An 18,394-nucleotide genomic window follows, 5' to 3' on the forward strand; every position below is an offset into this window, starting at 1 on the left:
AAGAGGATCTAGATACTGCCAGCTTTTTGACTTGTTTGGAGGAAGATCATTTAATAAAGAGCAAACTCTGCCTTAGTGTCCTAAATCACATGAACTTCATGTCTTTGGAGAATATGTTCTTCACTTACCGTATCTCCCACTTTCACATGAGAGCATTTTTTCTGATGTGGAAAGAAGGTCCCATTGTTACAGATGGCCGTGAAGGAAAGATTGAGCCCTTCTGTCTCTCCCAGGATCTCCAATTCAACCTCAGACCTCAGCTCCTTCAAGGAAAAAATGTGAGATAAATGGAGTGATAACACTGCAACGTGCTGCCACGGCTCCACATCTGTGTAACGTGGACTGTAATTTATCCTGACTTACACAGGAGCACACTCTTGCTTTTGGCACTTTGTTTGCAGAACTCTCTATTGCAAGAAAAATGGGGACTGAGCAAAATAAAGCAAATGCCAACAGACCCAGCTTTCAGCGGAAAGCAGTGGCGGTATCACTTTAATATCCGCTGTCACAGGGCTTATTTCCTGCCCTTCCAGGAGAACAAATTCAATGTTCTATTAAATCACCTTTCATAACTCTGCCAACTGATGCAGGTTTTCTTTTAGGTTTGGACTTTCTGAGGAGTGGATTTGCTTCCCTGATCACATTGCTAGGTCTGGGCTTTTCCTGATTAGCCATACTGTGTCAATATTGCTCCCTCCTTTCCTTTCTTCTCACAATGGAAATTCCTGCTTCATGAGCTGTTTGTGCTATTTTAACCTGTATTTAACAACATCCCCATTATTTAAATCAATTTGTTCAATCAAACTTTCATTTTGTAAGTCACAAACTGTCTTTCTGAAATTGCTCATACTAGGCATCTCTATTTTAAGTCTTTAAAATATTTTATACTTTGATTACACAACCTTAATCCAAAGCCTATCACAGGCCGTGGGGAAATTCCCTATGACTTCATTGGTCTGTGGATCCAGTAAATGGAAATTTTTCAAAAGTACCTCAGCAACTGCTGAGAAAACATCTCACTGACTTGACTTTGTGCTCATGGAAGTTTAATTGCTTGCAACACCTCCTACCCTTCAATCAGAGCATAGGGAACTTGCTGACCTTACTTCAGTGAGTCATTCTACTAAAGGTAGTAGGATGACTCACTGGAGTAAAGTTCTGGTGGGGTAAATCAAAGTAAAAATAGAATAGGTATAAACCTGCATAGACAACTCCCTGTCCTACGAACATGTTCTGGATTCCTAGGAAATTTGTCTTAGGGTTGTAGAAATGTGCCCTGAGCATCAGGTTTGTAATGTTGGTAGCTTTGGTTATGTCCAAATTTCCATTTCCATTTGATTTGGAGTTAGGTGCTTGTGTCACTATTGAAACACTGCAGATTTGTTGATAATAATTTATTTTCCATGGCTGAGGTCTCCGAAAAGGACCCAAACCAGCAAATCTCTAGGTAAAGCTGTGAATCTGGGCATGTGCTTATGTTACAGGAGGTATCATCTTTTCCACCAGCTGCAAAATTACAAGGTGCAAACAGAGTGCAGCTGTGAGAGAAAATGAAATGCTGCTGAACACCAAACTGTAATACTTCGAATTCTGGAGTTTGTATTGGGTCATTTGAATGTGCCTTGCTATTGTGAGGGATCAAATTGTGCATCTTACAGCACTGAAAATGAACACAAACTGTGATAAATTCAAGGATTTTAGATCCTAATATCTGTGAGCACTTCTAATGGTATTTTAAAACTACTAAGCTGTCTGGCCATAGTTTGAGGACAAATAGCAGACAGTTAATAGCAAATAGCGGCTTTAAGCCATTCATAGAGAAATATTTGTGGTTCAAATATTTTTCTGAATGGAACAACAGACAAAGAAGTGTACATACCTGTGCCCTTGAGTTACCAGTCCTTTTTGATACATTATTTCTTTGTTCTCATTTTTTGTGTAAGTACAGAGATTAAAAACTGAAAAAAAGGGTCATTTTTCTGAAGTTTTAAATTCTTGGAATGGCTCTAATCAAATGACCTGCTATCTGTCACAAAGCATTTTAGCTTACAGCACTGCAACACAAAGTTGTGCAGAATTCAATGATAAACAAAGCAGGCAGGAATATGCTTACAGTAGAAAATGAACCATACTTGGAAAAAACATGAGAACTCCTTGCAACAAATATTTTGACAGCTCAGACTTTCTTAACTTGCTTACTTCCTCTCTGAAGCTTTTACATGGCAACACATGGTGAATGGCATTAGCAAACCTTGCGTTTGCACAGCAAGTAAACACTCAAAACCACTTTAAAAGTGTTAAAAGATTTAGCCTAACTCTACTCCCGGGGGCAAAAAAATAAATTTATTCCTTTTCTTGTGATGGAAGAAGCAGAGACACAGAACATTGAATTACACTTCTGACAATATAATGAAAAGTTTCTAACAAAATTAGCATTAGTTCTGTTTTACATGTGATTATCAACTGTAGGTCTCCTGTCATTTCCTTCTCCACAGCAGAAAAAATTCAGATACCTTTACTCCTGTCAAAAAAAGTGTTTTAGTGCTTCCTGCTTGGAAGATATGCAATCACAAAACAATAAGATTGTTAACCTTTAAGGTTAAGTGTAATAAAAAGGACTTTGGGAAGTTTTGAGTGTGACTTGCTGCTACTTGCACACTTGTTACATCTTGAAAGATCTGTGGGATTTTAAGAAGGTACGTGCAGCTCTGGCGCACAGTCCAGACACGCTGTGCCTGGATGAGGTTGTGAAAAGTTATGGCCCAAAGGCAGGAGCACCCCTGCTGCAGTCACCTCCCTGCCACTCCTGCAGTGAAGCAAGCACAGAGCTTGGAGCTCGGAGCTCACTCCAAACCATGGAAAAGATGAAAACAGGATCAGCTGAAACAGCTCAGGAGCTGCATCGTGGCCACCACTGCCAGCTCTGGCACGTGCTCTGCTCAAAGCGTGCAGCAGCTAAAAAGCCAACAGAACCAGGAGGCTGAGGACAAGGCAGAGGACAGAACTGTGCCTTTGTATAAACCTTAGTGTGCCCTGTAATGGGTACTGCAAAATCTTGTGGGATCCACATCTCTGGAGGAGCTCATGAGGGTTAGGGAGGGTTAAGAGAGGGTCAGATAAAGTTACCAAGGGGATGGAGCAGCCAAGGAGAGACTTGAGAGACTTAAAAGTCTTGAACTCTAATTTGGAGAGAAGACTAGGGGTGTGGAAAGTATCTCAGTGACACAAGATAATGAAATTATGAAGACACAAAGATAAGGTGAATGCAGAGCTGTTACTCACCAAACCCTACAACTTGGGAATTAAGGGGCACTCAGTGAAAATTAAAAGTGCAAGAAGTAGGTTAAAGTAGGAATAAGAAAATTTTGCCTTGACACAGTGCAACTGAACCCCTTCTTGTGGTAGAAGGCAACAGAGGCTAAAAATATCACCAGGTTCAAAACGGAGAGTAAGAAAAAAATCACAGGCCATAGGAACATAAGCAGATACTCAGGAGAAGAGTCAAGGATTCACTCTTCACATTTTCAGTATTCCAGTGAAGCATTATTCCACACCTAGGTTACAGCAAAGGCACCAGGACACAGCACTGGGACAATTTTTATGTGTTTTTTTCCATTACTGATTGACAACAAAATGGTATGTTAGCTGTTAAATGTAGGAACCTGTATCTATACATTAGACCGCCAGTTTGAAGGAATGTTGATAGGAACCAGATGTGACTAGCAGCAGGCTGGAATCCAGAAGTGAGATTCTGTTGTCACTCAAAGTTTAGCAATAACTTTGCTCTTTAGAAAATTTCTTCATCTTTATTTATTACAATTTCTACACTCGCAAGATAAACCCTGAAGTTCTCTCCTTACATAATTTTTCGTAATATGGAGAATCTCCTGCTATTTTGCATTTCATTTTAAATAGTCATAATTTGGCAATTGCATTGCCTTCATTGCTTTTGTAAGACTTAGAAGAATTTGTTTTCCTTTCTATCACTAAGACCAAAATAATTTTGGCACAGTGATGGTTATCTCATTCAGTTGATAGAAGGAGGAGCAGAAAAAAAAGTAAGAGAAGAAAGAGAAGCTATTTGCAAAGAGTTATTTGTCACTGTAGACAACTGGTAGAGCAGGTTTTTAATAAAAAATGGGCTGAGACGGAACGGAGAAATCTGTAGAATATATCAGAATCAATGTAAATCAATATATCTGTGCAAAAATCTGTACAACTGCCTAAAAACCCTCTGACAGAAGAGAACTAGGCACGCAGGATGCATTTTACAAACAAAGCTCTGAAGAGCAGCACTGTGTTTATGTTCCTGACATCATTACAGTATTTCTTTGTGTTAAACAAACCCATTCAAGTCCTGGCATTACCTAAACAAACCAATGTTGGCTCCTATGTTCCTATTTTTAAAAATTTCAGAGCAGCCTCACAGAGGCAGCATCAAATTGCTAAAGCAGAGAAGAGCACTGAGTACAGAACAGCGTTTTTTCTTCCAGATATTCCTGCAAAGCAATTGTTTGTCTGCTCTGGTGGCAGCTACCAACAGAGAGAGAGTTGAGCCCCTGTTGAGATGTGGCACTGAAAGACCTGAATATTAAGGAAGGTTTAAGAGTAGATGCAAAATAGAGGAATATGAAGAAGGCAATGCAGATGACACACTGATTTAAAGTCAGCATTCCAGCAAAACTAAGGATTGACAGGTTATAGGAATTTTGTTTCTGTGCTTACTTAATCCTCAGAGTGAGCCCTTCTCCTGTAAAGGTCAGCACCTAACATAAAAAATTATGTAATCAGTTCATAAAAGGAATCAAAGACACTTCTTTTCACCAAACTGCAAACCAATGGTGAACATGTCAACGGGGCGGAAGAAACTGCGTTGTAACCATCTTACCTGATATGCAGCAATGATCAGCTGGAGAATATTTCCTGAATCCTTCTGTAGTCGTCCAACGGTAGCGCCAGGAATAAGCTTTGCATAATTCTGGAAATATAAAAAATGAATTTAAAACAAAACAAAGTTTAGGTGACAAGGAACTACCATTCAAAAAAGCCCCAAACACAAAGAAAGGAAAAAAAAAGAAAAAAGGGGAAAAAAACCCCAAACAAACAAAAACAAAAAATACAAACAAAAAACCAGAACAACAACCAACCAAACAAAAAACGCCCCCCCCAAAAAAACCCAAACCTCCAAAACAAACAAACAAACAAAACCCTCCAAAACCAAACCAAAACAAGCAAAACCAACAACAACAAGAAGAAGAATGAGCTGACAACAAAACCAAGTACATTGAAGCCAACTGAAATAAATGACATAATATATTCAAGGATTCTTGCAATCTCCATTGCACATGTCTTAATGAAAAAGTCAGATGAAGAAGAGCTGGTTTCATTTAAAATTCATTGAACATACAGTGTTAAATCATCTCTATTTGATTGGAAGTTTGATACTGTAGTATTCTTCAAGCTCTAATTTTTCAAATTTAGAGGGAAGATATGTTTTATCAACAATTGTATTTCTCTTTAATAAAAATATCCAGAAACAGATTCAGCTGCTCTACAGTTGTTGCACTGCTCAAGGGTCTTGGACCCTACGTTCAGCAACTGCAGTCACTTTTTAATCTTTGCACATGTATCTCAGTGCTCTGTGGCTCTGATGGATTGTATGTTGAATTTCTGTGAATAATACAGTGCCAGTTTAGCATTTTATTTCCGTGACAAGTTTTTCTTTTCTTTTTGCATTAAATTGCACTGTGGCACTAACATGATATCTGACATCTAGATTTTAAATACAGTGAATTAGAATTTGTCTTGCCTGATTGTTACCTACATGAACTTCTCTTGCTTTAACCCATGCATTTGGAAAACATGTTCATTATTAAAAAAAAAAAAAAAAAAAAAAAGTAGTACTAGTGTTCCTGTACACATTACCATATCAATGCTGCTATTTTAAATAAAATAAAAAATATCCAGAGAACTATTAATAAACATGGGTAATTTGATACTCTTATATCCTTCTTATCCTTCATATCTCCAAAAGCTCTGTGATTACTTTATGTATTATGTATGGAATAGTTATCATTCATTAGATTTCTAGTGCTATTGTAAATCAGTGGGATTAACTGCATTTTATGTTACAGCTGGCAACTTTACATTCCTGACTCCTCCTGTGATTACTGCCCTCACAAGGATTCTTGGAATATTGAAACTCTGTCTTTCGTACATGTGGACATTCTGAGAGAAAAGATGACAACCCTGGAATTTAAAATACAGTCCCCTTTAATCTGTGGTATGCAAAACAAACAGCAGGGATATGCTGCTCTGAACACTTTGGTTGATCTCTCCTCTATGAACAAAAATTTTCTGCATAGTGATACAAGGATGGGGTTTCAAGCCCAGGCTGAGTGTGTGTCTCCAGTCCATTGGTTAAACCTCACCTCTTAGCAAATATTTCTGTTCAACCGTTGCCAAGGTGAGGCAGATGGATACTTTTGGGGTGCCACTATTGCAAAACATCCAAAGGATATAATGGAATTTAGGCCTTTGGCAAATATTCATTAAAAGGTAAACGGCCATTTTATGGGAATACTCTGATTTGTGTAAAAGAATTCTGGCAATTATATATTTGAGCTCTGTGGGGTCATGTCTATATTTTAGTGGTATAAATGACAGAAGAATTTTCGTCATAAATAGTGTGCCATGCCAAACATACAAAAATAATTTGAAATTCTGTATGAGTGTGGAGACCAGAGTATTTTTAGTTCAATTTTCAGCAGTGCAATGCAGTCTGAAACCCTAATTTTCACGCTATTTCTTCTGTGATCTAAAATGAAATAATTCATCCAAAAAAGAGTAATTTTTGTTTCAAAAGAAATGTTGCTTAGTCAGGACTAGGGACGGAGTCTTTCCCTTATCTAAGTTTGAATACATTTTTACAGAATTCTGCTTGAAAACAAATAATATCAGCAATAGTAACAAGTACTTCATGAAAGCTTGAATTCCAGTGTTTTCTATTATACCAAAGTAGGATTTGTTAAAATAAAACTATTATTGCCATATTCACAAATGCTTTTTGAGTGAAGAGCTTTTATAGAATGAAAACATCCCCTGCTGCTTTGGCAAGACTCAGCTGAGACTAATGATGCTAGAAGTTAGACAAATATGAAAATATTATAAAATACGGGGGGGGGGGGGGGGGGGGGGGGGGGGAATTGTTTTTTGAGGGTTTTTTTTAAATACTTTTAAAAATAGTCTCAAATTATCAGGGCTCAGTGTAAATAATTTTCTCTCTTCTCTTGCATCAGATTTAAATGATCTCTTGAGGTTACTGTGCTTTTTAGGTGCATGGAACATTCAAAAGCAACACCAGCTCTGTTACAAGCATAGGTGTTCTTTGCTTGTGCCACCCCTAATATTCTGTTAGATAATAAGACACATGTAAGTGGGTAAACTGAAAATTCAGTTGAAGAGGATCAAGAATATTACATTACTGAATTATTTTGGGCTAAATTGTTGGGGATTATACAGGGCTAGAAATACAAAATATATATTTGACAGTCTGAACACTGCACTTAAGACTAATGGAATCTATCTAGTCTATTTAAAGAGGTGCTTTCTAAGTCCTCACAGTAATTTTAATGTAAGTTTGTCCCTAAGATCTCAATTATAAATAGCAACAGTCATTTTTGGTATCTGATGTAATTAGAAGCTGAATTCAAGTAGATTTGAGATGAGGTATTTGGGGAGAGTCTTTCCACCTCAAAGGAAAAATAGAAAGGTTTTTTGAGGAAGGCTACAGAATCTCCACTGCTGAAGCTTTTCAAGAGAAGTGAAACGCCAAAACTTTTAGAGTTCTCTGCCACCACTTCCAGGCTACCTGAGCAAGGGCCTTACCACAAGAATAATTCTCATTGTCTTTCTTTGGTGTTCTTTTACAGTCTTAAATATAGATACTGGTTATTTATATTTATATTACAAATTTGCATCACAGAGATGAAAACATGGCAATATTTATTTCCCTGTTTGCACATCCTACACAGGCCCTCTAAAGGTAATTGTTGTCTGGAAAAACTGCACTGTGACACTTGTGTATGATTTTCGTACTTGCTTTGACTGATTTTCCACATCACCTGCAGGACAAAAAGCAGAGCATAACAAATACACCTATCCATATTAGTGATAGAAAGCAGTATTAAAAGACAAAATCAGCAGATAGATTATATTCAGTGGGATTACTTTACACCCCGTAAGATAGAAGGTAGTTGTGCTTTCTTTTTTCTAACAAAGAAAGTAACAAGAGCAAACCATTCCCGAGCTGGTTTAACCATGATTTGTATTTGTACCAAAGGGTCCCTCTTAGTAACTTTGATACTGACACAGGGATACTGAAATAGAAACATCTAAGATGTTTCTAAGAGTGCTGGTGGCCAACTTCTATGGTGACCACAAGCAATTTCCAAGGTAAAATACAGTGCCATCAGTAAGAAAAATATTTCTTTGGACAAAAAAATGGCTCTCCAAATCAAATAGGTATTTCCAAACTAACTTCCTAGAACGGCCCTTATCCATGAAGCACCTATTATAAAAAGAACCTATAAGGAAAAAAATATTTCACCTGTCATTAATTGGATCTCTATTAAGAAATTGTTGAAGCCACTGCATTTGTAAGTGATCAACTTCTACTGTTATCAATCTAAATTTTCATGATCCAGCTCAGTATTCAATACAGTCTTCAAAAAAAAAATCAAGACAGTCAGTGCTTCAAGGCACAGAGTGTTCCTTCCCTTGTGAAGGCCATAATCTGGGAATCAATTTATGCAATTTGTGACTCTTGCCACATTTGTCAAACAGCTGGAGCATCAGTCTTACTCAAAACAACTCCACCCCTGGAATCAGTTGCAGAAGTACTGGAGGGTCTTCCCTAGGTTACATGGAGGACAGAAATAGAAAACCATCCTATTGGTGACTACCTCAAGGACTCAGCTGCTCTCTCTTTTTCCCTACTCTTTCTTTGCTATTTTTCATGTGGTAATCACAGCAGAGGAGCACCTCTCCTCATTACTGCATTTCTGGTGTTAATACAGAATGTTTTGCAAAGGCTTCTCCTTTAGAAAGTCTTACTGTATCAGCAGAACCATCCTTATTGGCTTCCTCTCAACTAACCTGAATAAATTTGGATGAGCAATTTCTCTCTGCTTGTCGCCTTTCACAAAGCAGGGTGTAGCTAGGCAGCCAAGCTTAGGCTGCAAACCCCCTCATTACCCATTATGAACTCTTATCTAGAATCTCTTTTAGTGTGCGAAGATTTTTTCCCAGGAGCAGGACTGGACAGAAAAAGAAATAAGAATTCAAAGAGTCACAGAAATAAAGAAAAATTTTAAAAAACCCCAACCCAACAAACCAAGATTTCTGAGCTGAGCATGAAGATAACTGCACATCAGGCATATTCTTGTTTTGTAAATGTCAGAAAATGTTCAGCTGTCCTCTAGACTTATAAAATACAAAAGGATAATCACAATGATTACACTGAATAGTTTAGCAATGCATAGTTTGTCAATCCTTGACTTAAAGGATTAGTGTGATTCAACTTGAAATCCGATTTAAAAGTTACCTTAGAACAACAAAATCAATACATGAAGAAGCACTTAAGCAGAAGAGCTTTCCTCTGATATGCAATTTCATAGTCATTTTTATCACATAAATATCTTGTAGAATTCAGTTCTTAGTACTGGAATTACTGTATCAGCTGTGAAAAAAGGTGAACTTTAAAACAGACATTGCCAAACTGAACATTTTAGTTTGCTCACCTCATATATGTGAACTTGTTCATTTGTTACAGCAAAAATTAATAGGACATTATTTTGCACGAGTTTGTCAATTAATTGTCCAATTGTGGGATACTCCTGGAAACAAACAAAAGATGGGCACATCAATCTGTTTCTCATGTGCTTTCAGTTCCTGTCTCCCATGAAAGACACATTCAAATAATCATAATGAACACTTTGTTCTCTGTGTAGTATAAACTTTAATTGGGAATACACATATACAAAATAAAAGCACATATAATTTCCTCACGTTGTTTTTAAGGAAACCCCCCTGTGAAAAGTACAGAGCCAGATTCCATAGTGGGGGCTTTGGCTCAGTAGCATCTGTGTAATATATACATATTTAATCCAAAGAACAGCACTTCACCAGAGCAATGGTATTTGTCCTGCAATGAACACCATAGTGTATATATTCAGTATTTTTGAACACTGAGTCTTAAGCTGGTAAATTCTTGTAGAGGAACAGTGTCCAGCAAATTCCTAAACTGGTCCTGAATTCACACCCTTTCAGGGAACATAATTAATGCAAATTTTGCCTTTCCTGCAGAAGAAAATACTATTTAGTTTAATTCCATGGTCTTTCCTGTTGTAGAAATTGTATTTGTTCTTTCTTTTTTCTTAATTATAATCTATTCTAATTCCATACAAACACAATGTTCTCTCTTTACTGAAACATGAAGTTACAAATAAAATCGATTACATGAAATATCTGTATTCTCCAGCTTTTATACATTTCAGTGCTAGAAGTGTAATTCACTTTTTTCTAAGTTGTTTGTGTTAGTCTTTAAATTTCCAGAATGTAAAAGTGTACAAAATTTGTATGTAATTACCAGAACAGTTGACATGGAATATTCATTATTGTGGTCCAAATGACAGTTCCCATCATTAGGAATAACAATCCCTGCCAATTTACTGTCCATCCCAAAATGGGAATCAGCGTCACTCACAAACACCAGCAAATGTAGAGAATCATTCCTCCATCCAATTTTTTCCTGTCATTTAAAACACATCAGTTTAGCAAGCTCTACTGCATCACAACATCGAAAAACAGCAAAATATTTGGAGAATAGCATTTCAAAATAAAAGAATAGAATCATTCTCAAGGAAGTATCAAAGACAACACATCTCCTAAGAGATGATGTTCATTCCTTTGTCTTTGGCTGACATTTTGTTTCACCATCCCCGTGTTTAATAACATGGGTTGGCCATGTTCATGTCAATCTGCTTACTTCTCTAAACATAGTTAATAAAAAAATACTTAAACAGAACAACAGACCCAGTAATTATATCCATATTTGGGCTTATTTGTCCCTGGCAATTAAAAGTAAACTTAGACTAAAATATTGCAATATGCATGTTTTACTTGTACAGCCAAAAGTATTTTCACACAAATTTAATGAGGCTCTTGGTTTGTGTTAAAAAATTTTGAAATATAATCTGTCACTTTGAAATACCAACATATAATAGTAGAAGAGATAATATATGGAATAATACTATACGTAGAAGTTTCAATTACCTTGCAAACAGCTGCCTGCATAATTGCATCAAATCCTCCTTCTGGAGTGTCTATATTAGCAGAAATTCGCTGTCCTTTCACAATTTCATTGAATTTTTCAGCATCATTTGTTAGTGGCAAAACATTTTTATATCCAAAGGTGGGTAAGCACTCGTATGGTACACTTCTGCATGAAAAGTGAGACAGCTTATGGATAATAGAGAGTGAAAAATTACTGGAATGGCTACTTCAGAGGCCTGCCTGGATTAGTTTTGGTGTCCAATCTCTTATCTGAGCCTGAGGAGATTAAGTGAAAAACCTAAGATAATTAAAGAGATTTCAGTGACTTGGGCAATGGAAAAAATCTGCGTAAAGGCTGGGAAATGCCTCCTAGAGTAAAGTAATTCAGCCAGTTTGTGCAGCCTTTCCATGCACCCTGCTCGTATTTGGAAGCATATTGGGATCTGTAGCTCCGTTATGGCGTTCAGAGACAACCACCAAGGTGCTGCGGTCCTGCTCCAGGTTGCAGAGCTCAGCTCCTCCCCTGCACAGGTTAGCCAAGGGATAGGGAGAGTGTTGGGCCTTAAGGGGGGGAAAAAAGCAGGAGAACAGCATTGATGGCTAAATGCAACTGGTATTCTATGTTGGGTTTGAGCCTGCAACTCCTTAGTATAGTTGATAAAATTCCTTTTTATACATATATAAGTGTGTATATCTATATCTTCTAGAAGATGAAAGAAATTAAAGAAAAATACAAAACTACGTGCTGCATACCTTTTTGTTAACATATTAAGCATATTTGTTACTAGCAGCAAAAGCTAAAAAGCACACTCACTCCCAGATTCCCCTGTCCTAGCAATGTAAGGCTCAATGGAATGATGATCAGAAGGTGAAGCTAAAAGAACCAAATCTAGTTCCACAAACCAACTGATTTACAGGTAGAAGAGGGGAGAGTTTCCAGTGAAGCTGCTAAAATTAATTTTAGCATAAAGATTAATATTATGACAGTGTTGGCATGCAAAGAGATGTTGGGACTTTCCCTGCCTACCTGCAAGGGTTGTTTATTTCTGCAGCTGTAGTTTTGATAAATGGTGAAACTGGTTTTTCAACAAAAGATCCAAACCCCAGTCTAAAGTTGCTTGTCAGTTTTGACATCTCTTTGGAAAGAGTTGAACCCAGTTCTTTGATTGTATTCAGATCATCATCCATGGATGCTGAAAGGTCCATGAGGTAGTAGAGATCAATTGGATAATCTTCAGTCTGGCGAACCTTGATCTGTATTGTTTCTTCATGTCCTATTGATGTCAGGGGAAAGTGAGATACATATCAGCACTACCAATTTCTTCATAAAATTCTATATGGTGACAATTATCTGGTATTTTAAACCACCAGTAGCATTAACAAAAAAACTTCAAAAATACTCTGTCAACAACAAAAAAAATCTTAAATAAGGGTCTGGAAAATTAAAAGTAGTTCTAATGTTTGGGTTTTTTTCTAAACAGTTCTTCAAGATTGACATAAGCACAGAATTAAAACTGCTAGAATTTGAAAAAATATGAAAACGTCCTTTCAGCAGTATGCAGCTCTAGAAAATTTAGATATGAAGCTAATTAAAAGTAGCACTTTGAGGTCCTACCATATCCTTTAAAAATTTAAAGAGGTCAAAATGTGCACAGAGATTTTATTCTCAGTTCCAACACTATGACCTGACCTAACTGATTGTCTCTTACTATTTTTTATTCCACATTTTCTCCAGGAAAAATTCACATCTGAAGGACCCCAAGGTAGTTCTGGAATGCTACCATAAATGTCACTGGTACCTTGTAAATCCTCAAAGCAAGATTTTATGCTGCCTCTGAGATACTCTGTTTGCGTGACCAGCAGGGGAGAGGCACAGGAGCTCAGCTGGGGAGGAGCCAGGGGCTTTCATTCTCTCCCTGCCACCTCACTGGCAGGAAAAAAGAGGAACTAAAAATATATATATCCTTATTTTTATGATGTACCCAGCACTTCTGAAAATATTCTGAACTCAGCTGAACCTAGTTTTCATGCGATGAATCAACAGAATTTTGGACTCAACACAGGTTTTCATCTTTATCCTGTCAAGATAATTTTTAGATCGTTAAATCCAAGAAGCTTCAGTTTATCACAGTGTCTGAAATAAACCTATGAACTGTGACTTACCTGGTCGAAGCCTCAGAGTTAATTTTTGGGGCGAAATCTGTGTGACATCAGAACTGTTCCTCTGGGATGATGCAGTCAAGGGATCATTTCTGTGAATTTCTACTTCTGAAATGGGAAACTCAATCAAGTTCAACTGGCATCCTTTGGACAAAAGATTTTCCGGGGTATCGCACCTCCCATGAATTCCAGACGAGTCTGTGAAATTCTAATGCAAACAGGAGAAGGAAGGGATGAGTTAAATGTTTTTACTGATTAGGCACCAGCACCTGCTGGACAAAAGGTCAGTCCAATGCAGGTAATGGAAACAAAGGTGCAAGTTTGTGCAAACTAGTGCAGAACTAGATATAGGTGGCACAGAAACCCAAATTTGGCCTTCATGGGTCATGTCACACAGGTGTATAATGAATGTAACTTACACCAACTCGTTATCCTGGGAGAAACTGCTCTATTGTTGGGGAATGGGAATTGTGCCACTCACTGCATTTGGTTTCTCACAGTACTGGGAATGAAAACACAAAGCCCCTCTGAGCCACTGGTTTTCCTGTCACAGGATTACGCCACAAATTCATCAGTCTTTCCTAGACAGTTTTGAACGGCTGATTGAAGCACATCATTTAATAAAAGAAGAGGTCTTGCTGGTAATAAACTCTGGGAAAACACCTACATTCCAATTGTGGGGACCCAATATTTACTGGTTCTTTTTTTCTGACCTACACTTTCTCCTCAGCTCTCATTTAACAGGTTCACTGAAGCCAACATCAAGTCCTAGTTCCTCTGCCTGGTGCCCAACAAGGACCACAGCCCGTCCCCACAGTTCCTCAGCACCTCAGCATCCCCACACCTAAATTTGGCACAGCATCCTCCTTGACCTCCTCCCTGCCAGAGGAAATCACAAGCCTACAGATATCAATTTGATATCTCGCAGTTTATTTTCATTACTCAATTCAAAGCATTGGTATGCATTCCTTTCCACAGCACTGCTACAGGATAGGTACTAACGTCACATAGTGGTGGAGTTAATGGTTACTTTTACAAAGAGGTTTCTGTGCCTTATTGCCATTTCCCAGAGCTATGTCTGGAGTTAAGATTCTCAAAATCAGTCAGCTGTGTCCTAGAAACTGCTCTGGCCTGCAAGCCCTTTTGACCAAAACCTGGGTGATGCCTGGCAGAATCAGCTCTGAAATGTTCAATTCCTGGCAAATGGTCATGGGCCCACACCATGCATCTGCCCTTTTCTCCTAGGTTTGGGCAAGCAACCTGCAGATCAGCCATTAAACCACAAATATTTTCCGAATTCAGTCACTGAAAAACTTTCTGTGCAAAACAAAACAAGTTTACTTTAAACCTGTTAAAACCAGAACTAATATCCTTTTTTCCCACCAAAATATCACCCTTCATGCATGAAAATTGTCAGGGATGTTACATATTTTGGTGAGAAATTGTTGAGGCACCTGCTGGGAACGGTGGTTTGTTATTCTCCAGACTGAACTTGATGCCTTTGCTCAGGCAAAACTCTCACCCACTGCTTCTTGAATACAGTACACATAAATTACTTGTTCCACTGTAAGACTTTCACAGGGGAGATCCATATTGTCTCCTTTAGTTACACAATTTGTAACTCTTCAAAATGTGTGAAGAAACCTCATTTTTCAAATACAATTACAAAGTGTGTTCTTATCCTACAGAAAGCAGTGGTTTCTTTGGAGGTGCTTTTGTTTGCTCTGACACTAAATCTTCTGTCTTTTGCAGGCTTGATGTGCTCTTTTCTGACAAATAAATGAATGAGCTTATGAACAAAGAAGAAGAATCATGTTTACTACAGAGAAGTTTTCAACAGTTCCACAGTTTTGTTTGGTTTGGTTTTGGGGTTTTTTTAAATCAATAAATTATACTGGGCTCTTTTTTTCCCTGAAAATACATGACAGTAGTCAAAATTATGTGATCCAATTTCAACAAAATCCTGTTTTATACTACAAATATAAAAACTACTTCAAACACACTAATGTGGGGTCTTTTTTACCTCCATGGTAACACATTTTGCAAATGGCAAAAGATATATTTTAGATTTTTTTTAAAAACATGCAGGTTTTTTTCTGAGCTATTTCATAAAGAGTATTTTAGTCTCATGCTGTGCCATTGTGCTGTACACATAAACAATAAAAACTGTTAGCAGCAAAGGTGCAATCCAGAATCTAAAAGGAAAAAGACTTACTTATTTCTCTAGTATTTCTATTAAGTTTTTAGTTGTGATAGTTGTCTGTCTTGTTAATGCTAATGAACTAGAGCTAGAATGTTTACTGTGAAGTGAGGAGATATTATTTAGCACCATTTATAGGAGAAAGTTTTAAAAGCGGAGATGTGAAGTCACTTGCCCAGGGTTGCACTGAAAATCTGAAACAAAAGTATAGGAAACAAATCCAGCTATATTTTTAAAGTCCAATGTTTCAGCCAAAATATGTGTATATCATACGAATTTTAAAGCAAATATTGTCATACTTAAAATCAACCACAGATTAATAATTTCTATATGGAATTTTTACATCTGCAAGCTTTTACACTGTTAATACCTGCAAACCTTCTGTTTACACTGTCTGGCTTGGCACGTAATCTGTAAGATACAGTCTGGCCTCTGACTTTGTGTCTGGTTTTTCATCATCAGTGCTGGGAGTGAGCCAGCCCTGGGGCTGATGATCTGAGATCCCCTAATAGCACTCCTATTTCTGCCTTAGATTTGAAAGGTTGATGGTTTTGGTTTGTTTTGTTTTCCAAACAAACAAACAAACAAACATCCAAACAACCATACTATGAATAACAGACCATGTAGAGTAGATTAAATTCCACTTCTGATCCCCAGGAAGGCTTCAATAAGTGCTGCATGCATTACAAACCATGGGCTGACCCAATTAAGTCAATACTTCATCACTCGGAGTGACTACAAAGACTTCAACTCTTACTTTGAAAATTTTTTTTATCACTCTACCTCTTGCAAACACCAAGCGCAGTGTGGTCCGGAAAGCAAACAATCTTCACAAGTCACTGCACTTTCCTGAGAACAGGTCCCTGAATTTAAATCCAAGAAGATAAAAGGGTGTTAATAATATGCTTAATAATTCAATTTATGAAGAAACTTGTAATTTAGAGAATGTGGGTGGTGAAAAATGCACACATTTAGCCATATTTAGGATTACTGATAAAATTTCTTCTTAACGGTAGTTCTATTGGTAAAATATTAACTCTCCAATAAAGATTAAAAGCTCAGAATTGCTGGCAATTAACATACCTCCTTTTGTGAGCTTTATGGGTGGCATTCACTTAGAACATGCTAACTTGTTCCCTCCAGTGCACCTGACAGAGTGTTACATGTGTTTCTGGTACGGTGTAGGTAAGTAATTTCTGACATAGTCAAGGATATTAAAAGAACAGACTTATGCTCACTCTGTGTGCTTAAATTGCTTCACTCAGCTCTGTAGATACTTGATATGATTTCTATCCATTGTATAACTACCAGAGAAACACTCAGTCATATGTATAATATGAAAGATTCTGAGCAGATCAAACTGTGATTAGTGAAAATGAAATTGCTCAAAATGTCTGTCTCTTTCAAATCTGTTGTGCGATGTAATGACCACCAAATTGTAGATGAATTGGCAATGCAGCCCTACAGCAGTCTGTCAAAAAAAAGTCATTAAATAGAAAGGAAAGATTAAATACAGAAGGCAGAAAGCTATTTCATGTCAACTTCAAGCAAGAAACAATGTAAAATGGTTTTGAAATGGATCTCCCTGCCCCTGAGCCTTACCTTGCACATAGTTATTTCTTTGCAGAAATAGGAAACAGAGGCAAAGCAATTCAATCCCCATTCGTTTTCAGCGCTGGCTGCATGACAAAAAAAAATATTGGCTTGTTAATTATCGTCTGCGCAAAGGTAGAATGTTGTAAAAACCATGCATTCCTGGAGGGTACGTTTTCAGATGTCACCTACACCGGACTGCAAGGAAACTTCAAGCCCAGCGGGACGGACCATGAGCAAAAGTGAAAACAAAGGCTACCTGGGCAGGTAAAGAGGACAAGCTGTGCACACAGTAACGTGAACATGGTTATCACTTCCTTGTTTTCCTGGACTCCTTATAAGGCATACGGGGAAAATTCATTCAGGTGAAGACTTCTGTCAGTCCCGTCATTCTGGGTCCTAGAGCAACCCAGCCGAGAGATCATGTACAACCACCCTTTTAAAGCTCCTTCAAGATAACACCTCTAATTGTGCCCTGAGGGGAGATGGGTCATTAAGTTTGCCAAGTGAGTATACCTGGAGAGAAGTAAAAATCCCACTTTTTCAGATTTCCTGATGTGGAGGGAAACTCATAAAGGCAGTTGTGAAAAAAAAGCCAACCACCAAACCAAGCAAAAATAAAGACCAAACAAAACCCCAACTAACAAGGAAAAAACAAACAAACAAACAAACAAACAAACAAAACAGATTAAAATTGATTACTATGTTTCAGTACTTCATGATACCAAGTATGGCATTGCTTGATTTTATTAACATTCCAAACTGAAAGGGAAATGCTGCAGTTGTGGGTTTTTAAAAATATATAGAAGGAGAAATTTGTTCTCAGTATAGAAACAGACTTGAAGAAAGAATCATGTCTGCCTTAACTCTGCCTAATAAGTGGCCCAATATTCTACAGCACAGGACTGCATAACAATTTATTGCTATCTCTCTGCCACCTTCCCAACCTGAAATGAATGCAAAGTATGTATTCCTTACCACCTTATTAAAAGGAAATAAAATTCCTAATTTCCAGATTTCATCTCTTCCCATCTTTTATGTTCTGCTATTGTCTGTTTTAAAAATCATTTGTTCATGACAAGTCCTGTCTTTTCACAAGGATTGGCA

The 18,394-nt window shown here is 37.5% G+C and overlaps 1 protein-coding gene across 1 annotated transcript in view; it reads right to left on the minus strand.

Moving 5' to 3' along the window:
- Positions 1 to 17,684, minus strand: part of ITGB6 (integrin subunit beta 6) — a 41,162-nt gene extending 23,478 nt beyond the window's left edge. Inside the window, exons 1-10 of the mRNA XM_040069449.2 lie at positions 17,547 to 17,684; positions 17,297 to 17,373; positions 16,478 to 16,557; positions 13,498 to 13,702; positions 12,362 to 12,608; positions 11,335 to 11,500; positions 10,649 to 10,810; positions 9,801 to 9,896; positions 4,889 to 4,978; positions 129 to 263 (exon numbers count right to left, since the gene is read on the minus strand). Of these exons, the coding sequence (XP_039925383.2) occupies positions 129 to 263; positions 4,889 to 4,978; positions 9,801 to 9,896; positions 10,649 to 10,810; positions 11,335 to 11,500; positions 12,362 to 12,608; positions 13,498 to 13,702; positions 16,478 to 16,557; positions 17,297 to 17,357 (1,242 nt within the window). The 5' untranslated portion in view covers positions 17,358 to 17,373; positions 17,547 to 17,684. The remainder of the gene's footprint in view (positions 1 to 128; positions 264 to 4,888; positions 4,979 to 9,800; positions 9,897 to 10,648; positions 10,811 to 11,334; positions 11,501 to 12,361; positions 12,609 to 13,497; positions 13,703 to 16,477; positions 16,558 to 17,296; positions 17,374 to 17,546) is intronic.
- Positions 17,685 to 18,394: the final 710 nt, after the last annotated feature.

The sequence above is a fragment of the Hirundo rustica genome, chromosome 7 (assembly GCF_015227805.2).
Source record: "Hirundo rustica isolate bHirRus1 chromosome 7, bHirRus1.pri.v3, whole genome shotgun sequence".
Lineage (NCBI taxonomy): Eukaryota > Metazoa > Chordata > Aves > Passeriformes > Hirundinidae > Hirundo > Hirundo rustica.